At 39.2% G+C, this 16,257-nt stretch overlaps 1 protein-coding gene across 14 annotated transcripts in view; it reads left to right on the top strand.

Moving 5' to 3' along the window:
* vit (vitrin) overlaps nt 1–11,116 on the top strand; it is a 32,137-nt gene extending 21,021 nt beyond the window's left edge. For all 14 annotated transcript variants that reach the window (XM_048206043.1, XM_048206042.1, XM_048206041.1 and 11 more), the window contains 7 exons: nt 62–94; nt 934–1,005; nt 1,104–1,251; nt 1,362–1,465; nt 2,972–3,198; nt 7,361–7,874; nt 10,157–11,116. In XM_048206043.1, the coding sequence (XP_048062000.1) occupies nt 62–94; nt 934–1,005; nt 1,104–1,251; nt 1,362–1,465; nt 2,972–3,198; nt 7,361–7,874; nt 10,157–10,335 (1,277 nt within the window). In that variant the 3' untranslated portion in view covers nt 10,336–11,116. The remainder of the gene's footprint in view (nt 1–61; nt 95–933; nt 1,006–1,103; nt 1,252–1,361; nt 1,466–2,971; nt 3,199–7,360; nt 7,875–10,156) is intronic.
* Nucleotides 11,117–16,257: the final 5,141 nt, after the last annotated feature.

Genomic DNA, 16,257 nt, shown 5'->3' with positions numbered 1-16,257 from the left:
CTTTAAGAAAATGTGATTGGATATTTTAATGTTTTTATTGATTGTGTGATTACTGTCACAGAGGCACCTACTGAGACAAACCCATTCAATTCAGGTGAGGAAACTAACTACTGACTGAAGTATGTGAGATTTATGGAGGCAGACAGATGAAAGCCTTTGATGCAACACAGGCTCATTGGAAAAATGTGTTTCTCCTAACATTTTGCAAAAGTACATAAAATTCAATGCAGTTTCCAGCTGAAATGAACACTAGATACAGTAAAACACCAACATATTTTATTCCTTTTCACACAAATTATGATTACAGGGAGAATATTTATTAATAAAGACTTACTTTTGCATGTTTCCTTCAACAATACTATATTATGACCTCAAAACACTTTTACAATAGTGCATGATTTGTAAACTAATACATTTTTATGTTTACAGCACATAACCAGCTCCATTTGTATAAGTAAACTTGCTCAGTAGCTCACCTGGTACAGCAGCACAGAAGCGTTTGGGTACGAGTCGCGATAAAAGAGCTCAGACTCAAAGAAGCTTTAAAATGGCATTGTTGCTTCAGCAAAAATGTTTGCTTTTGTTAACACTATCGGTAAGGTTTAGTGTTGGTGCTATGTTATTTTCAAACTCGACAGAGCATTAATCTTTTAACTCCACTCACTGGACATTTCATTTCTGAACCACATACAACAATAAAATGTTACAACTTCAACATTCATCAGTTTCCGTGAAAATTGAACACGCTTTTGGCACCACTCGCTGGACATTTAATTTCAAGTGCCACAATATGTCCAAGAATACGTCAAATCTTTTTGCAGAAATGTTTTGCAATGAGCCTGGGTTGCTTTATTAGATGTTTTGGTCATAGACACAGTACAATAGATCAGGTACAGGGCCGATGTTTAATGACAACATCCTCTCATTTCACAGGATTCAGCGCTCGAGGACACAAGCCAACAGCCAGAGCTCCTAAACTCCCTGAACGTACTCAAGGAGATCCAAGTACATTCCTTCATGTTCCTTCAAACTGACGCTGATTATATTAGACTATTACCTGCTTCCTTTATGACTTTCATTTGATTCTCATCTTGTCTTTGGAGATTGTAAAGTTGATATAGCGTTCCTCATGGATGGCAGCTGGAGCATTGGGAAACGACGATTTAAGATTCAGAAAGACTTCCTTGTGGAGGTTTCTCAGGTTCTCAATGTGGGAACGGCAGGACCCATGATGGGCATCATTCAATATGGGTAATAATGTGTCCCTGTGCCAGAAAACAGTCAAATGCTTGAGTACTAATAAAAAGTAGTGAGGGACTGTCACTCTCATATGACGTATCCGCATTTCATTTCTGATCCAGGGATGATGCGGTCACAGAATTCAGTCTGAAACAGTACTCCAGCTCCAATGAGGTGAAATCAGCCATCGACACTATAGTGCAGAAGGGCGGCCTTTCACATGTAGGTGAGTGAATAATGCTGAGCTGCACTGAGAAGGAGTTATCACGTGGTTTCACATGGTTCCAAATAAGATCTAAATCTGAGCTGGGAACTGTGGTTAATTACAGGGCTGGTGCCACTCTGTGGTGTTTCTGTGTAAGCTGACCAAATGCCTGAGGTTTATCCAACCTAGAGATTTGGTTGCATGGTTTGTGTTATAGATAGTGTCTCACTTTAATAAAACAGAGGAATCCTGTAAAACAGCAGCTGCCTATAAAGTCAAAGATAGCCTGAGGACACAGCATTATCTGCTTTGATGAATCTGCTTGGATGATGTTTAATCGGTGCCATAGCCCTTCATCTTCTGTATATGATTTACACAAACACGTTGTTTGGACTCTGAAACCCCTGAGGGCTGCAGTGACCCCAAAACTATCTGGGCACTTAAGTCACATGCAATGCATGAATTTTACATAACAAAATTTCAAAGTAAGTGTCATGTGTTGTTAAGCGAAATGCCACAACTTTCAAAGCAACACATTTCAATCAGTAAGACTTTTGTTCATCTTCGAAAACACAAATGAAGATATTTTAAATGAAATCCGAGAGATTTCTGGCCCTCCATTGACAGTCTACGCAACTACCACTTTGATGCTTCAAAAAGTTCATCGAGATCGTAAAACTAATCCATATGAATCAGGGGTTTAGTCCAAGTTTTCTGAAGAGACACGATCACTTTATGTCATGTCTGAAGCTGAAATATCAGAGTCTAGTTCAAACACTACTTGATTTTCTGTGAAATCTGTCAAATCTGACTGCCCAAAATCTGCAGACTGCAAAGTGGGGCAGAAATCTGACAAAAATCATGCATTGTATTCCAGCCTTGAAGTTGGCATGAAATTGTGCCGTATATATATGTGTGAAAAGCTTCTGGAACAAGAACAAATGTAGGGCGGGGCTTGATTTTGTCTGAGGGGAATTGATTGGATGGTTGTGGTTTGCTATTGGTGGATCTCATGTGAGTGACAGGTTGCCCCGCCCTCATCATCAGAGGAGAGGGAGGAGAAGATATTCTGATTCAAGATTATGAGGAACATGAATTTAACACAATAATGATATGCACCGATAAATCATTTAGAATAAACACTGCAGTATTCATAAAAATAAGAATTGTCCATTTTGATTTCATGATGAATTTAATGCAGTAACATGTTCAGCACCTGTGCTGGACGTGCTTTGATACTTTTAGGGTCCCCTGAGTGCAGCATTTCTGAAACTATTTCTTATTAAGTTGATGAGTTCAAAGTTGGAATATTCAATTAAACTTAGCGGAGATGTTTTGCCATTTTTACTAACTGCTGCATTGATAGTTTTCAGCAGTAGCATGCAGCACCCGGCCTTTTGCTGAGTCCTGGAAGCATTTAAGGAAAGCATTTCAGGGCAGTGACTGGAGCCCAAACAGAGCTGCAATTGAAGTAGCAGAGAGAACTGTAGCTGTTTTGTACTGACTCTGGCTCTGTGGTCCTTTTAGGGAAGGCCCTCTCCTACATCAACAAGCACTTCTTCAGTGATGCTAATGGGAATCGAGGCGGGGCGCCCAATGTGGCCGTGGTGCTGGTGGACGGCTGGCCCACTGACAGGGTGGAGGAGGCCTCGCGTCTGGCCAGAGAGTCGGGCATCAACATCTTCTTTGTCACCATCGAGGGCCCAGATGAGAATGAAAAACAGAACGTGGTGGAGGCCAACTTTGTTGACAAGGTATTAATGGCGATTAAAGTGGGGTGTCCGGTTTCATTGTGTGTAAGTGCCGTGAGAAATGAACGCAATTAACCCTCTGTGTTCATTTAGAGTTAGTATTGTAGTGTTCGCAGTCAAAACGGACCGGAGATAATAATCATAAAATCATTTTATTTTCATGAAATGACTGTACTATATTTAATTTAAATGTTTTTCTTTAATATTTAGTATTTTAAGTGTATTTCATGTTACTAAACAAAATAAAACTAAAAAAAGTATGGTCCATTTAATTCTATATAAAATTAAAAAAAAAAAAAATAGAATTTGAGTTAATATAATATGAGTTAAAAATGGAGCAAAAGTATTTAAAATCTGTTGAATACAGGCAGATTAGCATAGAAACTTGTTTCCGCCACAGAATAATAATAAAAAGGTAGCCTAATTGCAACTTTTCTCGCAACTGACTTTATAACTCACAATTGCGTTTATATTTCACAATTGCGAGAAAAAAGTCAGAATTGTCACAAATTTGCAATTGCAAGTTGTAAAGTCAGAATTGCGAGAGATAAACTCACAATTACGTGTGATAAATTCTGAATTAAAGTCCAAGTTATACATTTGCATTTCTGAGAAAAAAAAAGTAAGAATTGTGAGAGAAAAAGTCACAATTACCTTTTTTTCTGTAGGGGAAACAAGCTTCCATAGATTAGTGCCATCTGGTGGATAGAAATAAGAAAATCATCTGTAAAGGCCCGTTTACACTAAGAACGACAATTATAAACCGCCCTGCAGTTTTGTCTGCCTCATTAAATGCTCAAGCTCATTAAAGTCAGATGGATTCTAATTGGCTGTCGATGTTTTTATCGTTCATCAAGTCATTGTGAAAGTGTTTCCAATGATATTGTTTCTCTGTGTCATTATCGTTATGGTGTGGAGTCTGATATTCTATTTAGAATGAATTTTAGAACTATATCTTCATCATTTTAAGTTCTCTTCCTTGAATGAGGCCTTAATGCCATGGTGTCACCACTAGATGCCTGAATAGCCCTATATGGGCCATTCTACAGAATTGGTGTAAGCTGTTGTCCCACAACCAAAAAAAAAAAAAAAAAACATTTAAAAAGCATTTCAGTATTCAAATTTTAGATGTTTACTAAGATCCTTCTATTATCTATTGAATCCCACAATAATATTTAAAATATCAGTAAGCTTAATATATATAAAATCATAATTTATTGGGTACTTGCAGTTGGGAGGTGTCAGTCCCAAACCCTTAAATTTCACCTTGTGAAAATGATATTGAAATAATTTTTGCAGTTTCTTCCATTGCTGTTTTTAAAAAATATATATTTTTGATTTTTTTTTAAATGAAGATAAAAAAATATTTATTTTATATTTCTATTTTTAAATCATGTAACTTTATGTAAAAAAAAAAAAAAAATGTGTCCCGCATTTTCTTGTCATTTTTAGTCCATTAGCTGAGACTGATTTTAACACACTTCTACATTTCTGATCAGGAAATTTTCCTGTGTTCCTCCTCTCACAGCTTCTCTTTCACAGCAGATAGATCATCATTCTGAGTTAAATGTGTTCAGAAGTCTGAAAATCTGTGTGGAGCTTTAAGGAACGTCACTAACAAACACCTTTTTCTGCAATTAAACAAACTTTTTGGGGTTTTATTCCATAAAATGTAGTTTATGAGTGTACAACTGTTCAGAACTGTGCTAGATAACCATGTGCTGATCAGCATCTTTGAGCGGCTCAGAAGTATCTAAAATTGTCACTACTGAAACTTCACCACATGTTTTGGTTGTGACTGTTTCGGTAGTGACATCATTGTTTTGGTAGTGACAAAAGGGAACACATAATCATTTATTTGGGAGAAATAAACAAAATTTTAATACAGTTATGCAAATCAATAGTATTTTAGTATGTCTTATTATGCAAATTATTAGTGTTTTTGCGAGTTAAATTGTGTCATGTGATGTGGTCACTACCAACACATTACTGTCACTACCGAAACTGTGCAGTCACGACCGAAACGTGGGATGATTTGTCAAAAATAAAGTATATTGAATGATCAGCTCAGATGTTATTATAGTGTTTGATTCAATGTTTATTCAAACTAATGAATCCTTCACTTTGAAATTAGTGTGATAAACTTTATGCTTTTACAAAGAAAGATTGGATTCAAAATACAACAAATCTCATAAATTACACTTGAAATATTGTTAAAATTGTAATTGTTATTAATTTACCTGTGAAAACGTAAAAAAAAAAAGTAGCAAAATATGTATTTACAAGGTAGATTTAAACAAAATCTTAATAGGTCAATGTAACCCTTCATATTAAATTATTTATTACTGTGTTTCGGTAGTGACAAATTTGGGGAGAGAAAAAATATTCCAAAACTTTCTGAAAATACAATATGAGAATTAACTGCACAGTTACTAGAAATGTGTATCTTGGATACAATTTGCATATATACAAAATTTGTGGGAATTTTTAATTTTTTTCAAGACGTTTCAAACTTTGAACCAATTCTGTAGAATGGACAATATACAGTGGGTACAGAAAGTATTCAGACCCCCTTAAATTTTTCACTCTTTGTTATATTGCAGCCATTTGCTAAAATCATTTAAGTTAACACAGAATTGTTGACATTTTTGCAGATTTATTAAAAAAGAAAAACTGAAATATCACATGGTCCTAAGTATTCAGACCCTTTGCTGTGACACTCATATATTTAACTCAGGTGCTGTCCATTTCTTCTGATCATCCTTGAGATGGTTCTACACCTTCATTTGAGTCCAGCTGTGTTTGATTATACTGATTCAGACTTGATTAGGAAAGCCACACACCTGTCTATATAAGACCATACAGCTCACAGTGCATGTCAGAGCAAATGAGAATCATGAGGTCAAAGGAACTGCCTGAAGAGCTCAGAGACAGAATTGTGGCAAGGCACAGATCTGGCCAAGGTTACAAAAACATTTCTGCTGCACTTAAGGTTCCTAAGAGCACAGTGGCCTCCATAATCCTTAAATGGAAGACGTATGGGAAGACCAGAACCCTTCCTAGAGCTGGCCGTCCGGCCAAACTGAGCTATCGGGGGAGAAGAGCCTTGGTGAGAGAGGTAAAGAAGAACCCAAAGATCACTGTGGCTGAGCTCCAGAGATGCAGTCGGGAGATGGGAGAAAGTTGTAGAAAGTCAACCATCACTGCAGCCCTCCACCAGTCGGGGCTTTATGGCAGAGTGGCCCGACGGAAGCCTCTCCTCAGTGCAAGACACATGAAAGCCCACATGGAGTTTGCCAAGATGGTGAGAAATAAGATTCTCTGGTCTGATGAGACAAAGATAGAACTTTTTGGCCTTAATTCTAAGCGGTATGTGTGGAGAAAACCAGGCACTGCTCATCACCTGTCCAATACAGTCCCAACAGTGAAGCATGGTGGTGGCAGCATCATGCTGTGGGGGTGTTTTTCAGCTGCAGGGACAGGACGACTGGTTGCAATCGAGGGAAAGATGAATGCGGCCAAGTACAGGGATATCCTGGACAAAAACCTTCTCCGCTGTGTGCTCAGGACCTCAGATTGGGCCGAAGGTTTACCTTCCAACAAGACAATGACCTAAGCACACAGCTAAAATAACGAAGGAGTGGCTTCACAACAACTCTGTGACTGTTCTTGAATGGCCCAGCCAGAGCCCTGACTTAAACCCAATTGAGCATCTCTGGAGAGACCTAAAAATGGCTGTCCACCAACGTTTACCATCCAACCTGACAGAACTGGAGAGGATCTGCAAGGAGGAATGGCAGAGGATCCCCAAATCCAGGTGTGAAAAACTTGTTGCATCTTTCCCAAAAAGACTCATGGCTGTATTAGATCAAAAGGGTGCTTCTACTAAATACTGAGCAAAGGGTCTGAATACTTAGGACCATGTGATATTTCAGTTTTTCTTTTTTTAATAAATCTGCATAAATGTCAACAATTCTGTGTTTTTCTGTCAATATGGGGTGCTGTGCTGTACCCACTGTATAAATATATACAAGTGTGACTATTTTTTATGACCATTTAGCTCACAGAAATCACCAATTTTCCAAATATTTTGGTCTAAAATGCCTGAACAATAGCAGAGGGTTAAGGAACACAGAGGGAACTTTATTTCTTATTTTGTTCGTAGGCTGTGTGCAGAACCAACGGCTTCTTCTCGCTGCCTATAAAGAGCTGGTTCGCTCTGCGGGAAGCTGTGCAGCCTCTGGTGAAGAGCGTGTGCGACACCGACCGCCTGGTGTGCAGCAAGACCTGCCTGAACGCCAACGACATCGCCTTCGTCATCGACGGCTCCAGCAGCGTGGGAACCGGAAACTTCCGCACCGTGCTCCAGTTTGTGGCAAACGTGACGCGGGAGTTCGAGATTTCAGACACAGACACACGCGTAGGAATCGTACAGTACACGTATGAGCAGAGGCTGGAGTTCGCTTTCGGACAGCACAACAACAAAGCCGACTTGCTGAATGCTATCAAGCGCATAAACTACTGGAGCGGAGGAACCAGTACGGGAGCCGCCATCACATACGCCGCGGACCAGCTCTTCAGCAAATCCAAACCCAACAAGCGCAAGATCATGATTGTCATCACAGACGGACGCTCCTACGATGACGTGAGGGTGCCGGCGATGGCGGTACATCAGAAAGGTGAGTGCGGCGAAACGACAAACCTGAGGTAGGACGCAGTAGGTTGACATCATAATGGAGTTTATGGACCAAAATAAATAGAAGTTAGGGCTGGGACAATAAATAATTGAATCACGAATCGAGAAATGATTCTGGATCGATTTTCTGGAGATTTTCTGAATCCATCGCGATTCTCTCTCGAATCGATTCTGATCTTAGTTTTTAACATTCCTTACACACACCACTTGAAAATAATCATTCATAAAGTTTGAAAAGGTTGAAGCAAATTACAAGAGTGTTTGCAGTGGGCTGTTTACATTAATCTTGCGTTATAAAAGCATTCTGAGGTACAAGTACATAGCCGAACGCATGAGCGCTCTTCTTCGTGAGCATTTGAGCGTGCAGATAAAAACTAGACTAGAGCGCCATCTGCTGTTAAAAACTAAGCTCAGAAACAATTCCAAAGAGAGAATCGTGATGCATTTGTGCATTTATGGTATTTCCCCTTTAAAATGAATAACTTATCTTTACTCCTAATATATTTATTATTTATTTTTACAGCTTATTTTCTTGTTTATTTTGTTCAAAAGAAACCTGTCTATGATGTTAAATAATAAACAAAACAGCGCGAACACATAAACACAGTGCACAAGTGAATTACAGCAGTGTGCACACAGTGACAAAGTTTGCATGTAAAATGTAAATTTGCAGAAATCGCAAATCCGAGCACAAAAAAATAAGATTGTGCAAACAAATCAACACGTTGTGAGGAGAAATAACAAAACCGCGAGTGATGACAGATCTCACACGCACAGGACTGACCACAAGCGTCTTTGACCACTTGACTGTCTTTGTTCGAAGAGGGCCAACAACAGCCAATCACAACAGTAGGACATCATTAACGTAACACAAGCAGCCAATCGAAATAAGAGTTTCAGAAAAGACCAGCAGTCAATAGCATTTGTTAACACAGGTTTGGACACTGCCCCCTGTCAAAACTGACTCGTGTGCGTAAGATTTCAGCTCGCGCATACAGAACTTGCGCTTGTGGTCAGTTCTGTGCGTGTGAGACCTGTCAGGACTCGTGGTTTTGTTATTTCTCTTCACAACATTTTTAAAGACAAGTAAACAGTCACTAATAAAATAAGAACAAATAAACAAATTACAAGCAATAGCACAAATAAATGCAACGTACAGTTAAATAAACATAACACGGTAACAAATATAAATGAAATAAACAGTGCTTTTCAGGTAGGATGAACGGTAACATTAAGTTAAGAAATACTAAAGTAATCAAATGTAAAATAACATATTAAAGGAACACTCCACTTTTTTTGAAAATTGGCTCATTTTCCAACTCCCCTAGAGTTAAACATTTGAGTTTTACCGTTTTACCGTAGCTTAGCATAGCTTAGCATAGTTCATTGAATCTGATTAGACCGTTAGCATCTCGCTCAAAAATGACCAAAGAGTTTCAACATTTTACCTATTTAAAACTTGACTCTTCTGTAGTTACTAAGGCCGACGCTGTGTAATAGCATTGCACATGGTTAAATAGGAAAATTATTGAAACTCTTTGGTCATTTTTGAGTGAGATGCTAACGGTCTAATCAGATTCAATGAACTATGCTAAGCTATGCTAAAAGTGGTGCCGCCAAACCCAGAGATTGGCTGAATGGATTTGAAAACGGTAAAACTCAACTGTTTAACTCTAGGGGAGTTGGAAAATGAGCCTATTTTCAAAAAAAGTGGAGTGTTCCTTTAAGACGCTAGGAGAGCTCAATTAGGAACTGCAGCGCTGTCTGGAGCAGCGTTCAGTTCGCGTGACGGTCGAGACGCTTCAGACAGCACACCACTGCCAGATTGATTTCTCTTTTGCGTCTGATTGCGAATGAATGAATGACTGTCTGATCCTAAGACAGGCCTACATGCGGACCATTTTCTCTTTTACTTTGCGGAGCTGGTGAGGGAAACCCAGATAGCGCGATCGTATATTGTAGCGCTAAGCCAAAGAATGGCAGGGGGAAAAAACAATCTCAAAAATTCTGACAGCTCTGCTATAAACTTCTCTGAAGCACACGTTGAGGTGCGGTGCAAACGAGGATTAAACCTAACGTCAGCGACTGCTTTATAGGAATGTTGTTCCAGGACCAAACATGGATGTAGATCCAGAATCAGAGTAAACATCATAATTCAGTCAGGGCTGTATATAGAAATACTGGGATTATAAAAGTGCCCATTTTAGAGCATGTCTGTACGGTGTGATGTGATGGAAGTTGTACCCTCTGTCTCTCTCGCACCAGGTGTGATTGCGTACTCCATCGGCATCGCCTGGGCAGCGCAGGACGAGCTGGAATACATCGCCACCGACCCGGACAGAGAGCACTCTTTCTTTGTGGACGAGTTTGACAACCTCTACAAGTTTGTGCCAAAAATTATTCACAACATCTGCAACGAGTTCAACTCCCAACCACGTAACTGAACCATGCTGGAAGATCACATTACCAGTCACAGGTTTAGTGTGGTTAGAAGCCTCACTATCTGATGAAAGGCGTAGAAGAGGACAGCATGTTTCCAGCTTCGATATTTTGCAATTTAAACAAAATTCAGTGTGGAAATGATCATTTAATGATGGCGGTGAATGTGTGTTCAGTGACTTTGGATTAAAGTGTGACGGACTGAGAGAAAACACATGCTTACAGCTTTTACATAGATTCTTTCAGTTAAAGATTATTTATATTTTACATGCTGAACAAAATAATATGAAAAATTACATAATTATTATATCTTTTTTTCATATGGAAAGCTTATAGCTAATTCTCTGCACAAGATAAAGGTGTCAAGCAAAAAATGTTTATTTGTAAATGAAAAATCTTTTGAAATGATGTGCTAGAAGAACGGGATTTTGCTTTTGTTCAGAAGACAGGATTGTTAATGCATGCATGAACTGACTGATGGTACCGTAATGTACAAGATATTTTTCAAGGCAAAAAAGTGACCAATGTTGGAGTATTAAGAGTGTTTTGACAGGAAGTTACAGAAAGGCAAGCTTCAGTTGTGTGGTTTGATGACTATATCCATTCAAACAGATGTTGATCATAGACCTAAAAAGTTTTTTTTTTTTTTTTCCTTGTCAGTTTAAATTCATATATTGTAATTTTTGTATTTGTATATATAAAAAAATGCTTGTATTTTTGTTTAAGATGACACAACTGATCCAGTATTTTAATGCAATTTTTAATAAAAATGATTATTTAAAACCAGCAACTTCATGGATTTGGACTGAAATATTGTCAGGGAGAGAATATCTTTCAACTTCCAAAATTTGTTTGTTTGTTTTCTGTTTTCGCTACATGATGAATAGATTTATACGCTGAGATTTATTCCAAAGAATAAAGTCAAAACAGTAATGAAAATCATGGCCAAGAGTGGTAAATTAGTGTCAAGTTTAGTCCCTTAATTAATCTGTGCTATTGAGAATAGAATAGAATAGAATAGAATAGAATAGAATAGAATAGAATAGAATAGAATTGTTGGGCACCAAATTCTACACTGCTCAAGTCAGTTCTATTTAGCGTTTTTCAGAATTCACACTGTTTTAATAAGCCATGCTACTGAAAATAGAATAAATAATTGAGTAACAAAATCCAATACTGCTTATACTTGCAGAACAAATATTCTTAGAAACAATGCAAAAGCACACAATGTAGCCTAGTTTTTATTTCATCAATGTTTTACTTTATTTTATTACAATTTTAATATAGGATAATGTCTTGTTATCTTGCTGTAGAATTTTTAATGCCATTCATGTTTTAATGACAGTTAACGTCAATTTTATTTAGTTCTTTCACAATTTACATTGTTTCAATAAGCTGTGCTACTGAGAATAGAATAGAATAGAATAGAATAGAATAGAATAGAATAGAATAGTTGGGCTAGATTAATTCTATACTGCTTATAACTGCAGAACAATGAGAACTCCATGGCTTAGAAAGCATGTAAAAGATCAGGCTCTGCTCTTCAAATGTAACTGGTTAGGCATGGAATGTCAGGACGTGACAGTCCTCTGGTGGTCTGGAGGGGAACTGCTCTGACCCTTAGGGCCGGATATATGCACAGGCATTCAGCACATGCTGATGCTTGTACGACCTCAGGAGCCCTGTATAATTCATGTAGTAGCATTAGATGAAAGATGAATCCAGTGAATACAACACCATGAAGGGTTTGTCTATGTTCTCGTCTCAAGTATTTTTAAATGAATAAAAGATATTTATGAGGAATACTTGTCATGTCTGGAAATGAGCAGCTGTCAGGTGAGAGTAAAGACCATGACCTCTGATGATTAGACACTAATGTGCTTTTGCACATTTATCTTCTGCTAGTTTCCACTTTCAATTCACAATAAAAAGCTGTGGTACTGTCAAAGGATGAAGAGACGAATGTTCTGACATTATTGATAAGTGTCTTTCATTGTCGAGTGAATTAGAATTAATTTTTTTGGTTTCTCAGAAAACATCGAAAAGAGAGTGAAGCTGAGACAGAGTAGAATGAAGAAGAGCAAGATTATGATCCAGGTGAGAAAGTGATCTGAGTAGGTTTGGATAAAGTGTCTGGTCAATGAATACAAAAATTGTAGTTAAGAAACCTGAAATATCAAGGACAATATCTCAAGATATAGTTGGCTCAAATACTCACAGAAGAAAGATTCTACCCACTGCTTCATGTGTCTTTGGTAATATGTGAAGGATGATGTATTTGTGAGCAGCGGATTCAAGAATTGGAAAAATGCACTGAACGTGTTTCACAAACACGAGACTCGATCACACAAGAATTACAAAAACAAAACTGAAAATAAATGATGTGGAATTGCTGTACTCTTTCAATTAGACTTTGAGGAACAAACTTTTCACACAGAACATTTAACGTTTACCTGAAGTATGTTTCCAGACGACTATCATTATCTGGTTGATAAGGTGTGCATCAACACGAGAGATGAGGAAAAAATCATCAGTCAGTCTGGATGCTTACAACTATTTTCTCAGTGGAAACGTTGGGAGCTTTTGTTTGTACAGTGTGGACGAGATTTGTCTTGTGTCTGGTGAAGCTGAAGCAAGTCAAACGATGTCAAAAACATCTCTAAGGTGTGCGGGGAGGTTATTGGTGGACACTGTACTTGCATGGCTGGATGCAAATAATAAATTACATTGCAGTTTCAACCAATTTTTAGCATTATAATCCTCTGAATGCACATACTAGATGATTCAACCGGACCGTGAGACCACACACCTGTTGACTGCAGGAGCGAATTTCAGTGACACGAGATCTCACAGAGACTCACAAGATCAAATGTGACATGAGAAGATAAACAAATGTTGGAAAATGTATGATGTCAGCAGGCTCTCCTGCCACGCATTCTGCTTTACAGTGAAAAACAAAATGGAAAAAAAAGAATATGAGTCATCATCTTTATCAATATTCCTTCATGGCATTTTTGTGGCTGTCAAGTTTTAGCTAAAGAAGCAGGCAACATACAATGATGCTTGCTCGCTGTCATTGGTTATCATGTCAATACGTGTTTGATATTTACCATTTGGGATCATGGAGCAGTAAAATAATAGTAATGACGCCACACAATAGAAGATTTTTGACAAAAGGTCAGTTGCGACAATCCTCAAAGACAGTCCCACCCGATCGTTCGGGCCAGCCTGTGACACCTGAGAATAAACAGAAGGTGCATGCAGTTCAGAGCTGGCGACAGTGTCTTTTCTAATGCATAAACCTGTATTACTCCTGTTAGATAAAAGCAGATCCTTGCAGATTAATTAATGTACAAACCCACTTTGTTTTAGATTTATCCAAAACCAGTGGAAGACACTGAATTTCAAACCCAGTCAGACAAAGAGCAGTTCAGAACAGAAAATACAGATTATACTTTACAGGTCCTTGAAGGAAAGGGAAACATTTGCAGAAACTTGATAAATGACAACATATGCAAAATATGTTCCTATATGGCAGGGTTCCTGAAATCCAGTCCTGGTGGGCCACTGATCAAGCTCACCTGCATGCAATGCAAAACACACACTATAAATATACAAAAATCTCAAAAGCAGTCAGTATCTAGTGTGGCCACCAGCTGCTTTAAGTGCTACATTAAATCTCAAGTTCTACAGAAGTTCTCGAACACATCTGATGGGGACACAGCGTTCGCAACAGATGAACCTTTTCATAGTTCCTAGAACTAATGGCAGAAGTACCCACTTTTTGGAATTTGCGCACTTTTTGCGTTTGCTCACTGCTGACACTGCATTCAGGGCTGTGTTTCCCTTGTATCATAAGTAACCATTGATGCTTCTGGAAAACACAGCCCAGAACAATGCTGTTCAGACATCAGAAAAATATAATATGTTATTTCAAAATAAACAAATAGAAATCGTAGCCTACATAGTTTGTGCTATTACATTTATTTAAATTGAACATTAAAAGTTCATATTGATCATGTTCTATAACTAATGTTAATGTTAATATAAATCATACACTGTCAAAATAAAAAAGGTTGCGTTTTATGGGTGCAACAGCCCGTCACTGTTAGTCCCTTATGAAAATGAACCATGGTTTTACTACAGCAACCACCTTTCAACTATAGTATTTGTAAATTTCCATGGTTACCACTACAGTAAACATATTTTAACCATGTGTTGAGTGGGTATCATTACCCGTTTTACTCTTAGTAATTTAATAATTTAATACATTTAATAATTTAAAAGTTCAGTTTAGGGTTATTGTTAGTTATTAAAGATCAGTTTATTGGTTATGACCAATCTTGGATCTGAGAGTTTTGAACCGAGCCTTACACAAGCTACCATTTAAAATGCTGATAAAGAAATGCATTTTCAAATGCATCCATCCCCAAGATTGGTTTGTAGCGATCAACCTGAAGGATGCATACTTTCATGTCTCGAATCTCCCTAGACACAGGCCGTTCCTGCGCTTTGCGTTCAAGGGTTGGACATATCAGTACAAAGTCCTGCCCTTCGGGCTATCCCTGTCACCCCGTGTCTTCACAAAGGTCACATAGACAGCCCCTGTTCCCCTGAGAGAACGTGGCGTCCTCATCCTCAACTATACTAGCACAGTCCCAAGATCAGTTATGCAAACACAGGGACTTGGTGCTCAGTCACCTCAGTCAGTTGGGTCTTCGGGTCAACTGGGAAAAAATGCAAACTCTTACCAGTGCAGAGGATCTCTTTTCTCAGTGTGGAGTTGGATTTGGTTGAACGGACAGCATGCCTCACAGAGGAATGTGCCTGGTCAGTGCTTAACTGCTTGAACACGTTCAAAGGCAGGACAGCGGTCCCACTGAAATTCTTTCAGAGGCACCTGGGGCATTTGGCAGCCACAGCGGCAGTAACACTGCTCTGTTTGCTTCATATGAGACTGCTTCAGCGCTGGCTTCACGGCCGAGTCCAGAGATGGGTGTGGCAGCGTGGCACTCACCGGGTGGAAATCACACTGGCCTGTTGCCAAACCTTCAGCCCATGGTTGGACACTTTGTTTCTGCAGGCGGGAGTACCCCTGGAACAAGTATCCAGGCATGCTGTGATATTCACAGATGCCTCTGCCAATGGTGTGATGCCACATACAATAGGCATGCAGTCTCAGGGATTTGGATGGGACCCCATCTGCATTGGCATATCAATTGCCTAGAGTTGCTAGCAGTAGGTCTTGCACTGAGCCACCTAAAAAAGCGTCTACAGGGCAAAGACGTGCTGGTCTGCACAGACAATATTGCGGCCGTTGCATACTTCAACCATCAGGGAGCTTTACGCTTATGTTGCATTTCGCAACTCGCCCGCCATCTCCTCCTCTGGAGTCAGAAGCATCTGAGGTTGCTTCGTGCCATTCACATTCCATGCATGCTCAACCATGTGGCCAACGAGCTATCACGGAGGACAAGGAGCAAGTCTTGCTAGTTGCACCCTATTGGCCCAACCAGACATGGTTCCCAGAACGGATGCTCCTCGCGACAGCCCCTCCTTGGCCGATTCCTCTGAGGAAGGACCTGCTTTCTCAGAGATGGGTCACCCTGTGGCATCCATGCCCAGACCTCTGGAAACTCCATGTCTGGCCCCTGGATGGGACGCAGAGGTTCTAGGTAACTTACCCCAAGAGGTACTTAACACCATCACTTCGGCATGAGCACTGTCTACGAGACAAGTTTGTGCTCTGAAGTGGGACCTGTTGGTCATCTGAGGTCTTCTTAAGAGGCTGGATCCAAACTGAAGCTGAAGTCCTCTCTAGTCACCTCGGGACGGGTGTCCCGAGGCAAAACAGAAAAGCAAATGGAGAATAATTAGCGTAGCTGCTGTTCATAACATTAAGCAAAGATAGTCATGTGCAATTGATC

The sequence above is a fragment of the Megalobrama amblycephala genome, linkage group LG10 (genome assembly GCF_018812025.1).
Source record: "Megalobrama amblycephala isolate DHTTF-2021 linkage group LG10, ASM1881202v1, whole genome shotgun sequence".
Classification (NCBI taxonomy): Eukaryota; Metazoa; Chordata; class Actinopteri; order Cypriniformes; family Xenocyprididae; genus Megalobrama; species Megalobrama amblycephala.
The sequence above is the reverse complement of the archived record's forward strand: the minus strand, read 5'-3'. Positions and strand labels throughout refer to the sequence as shown.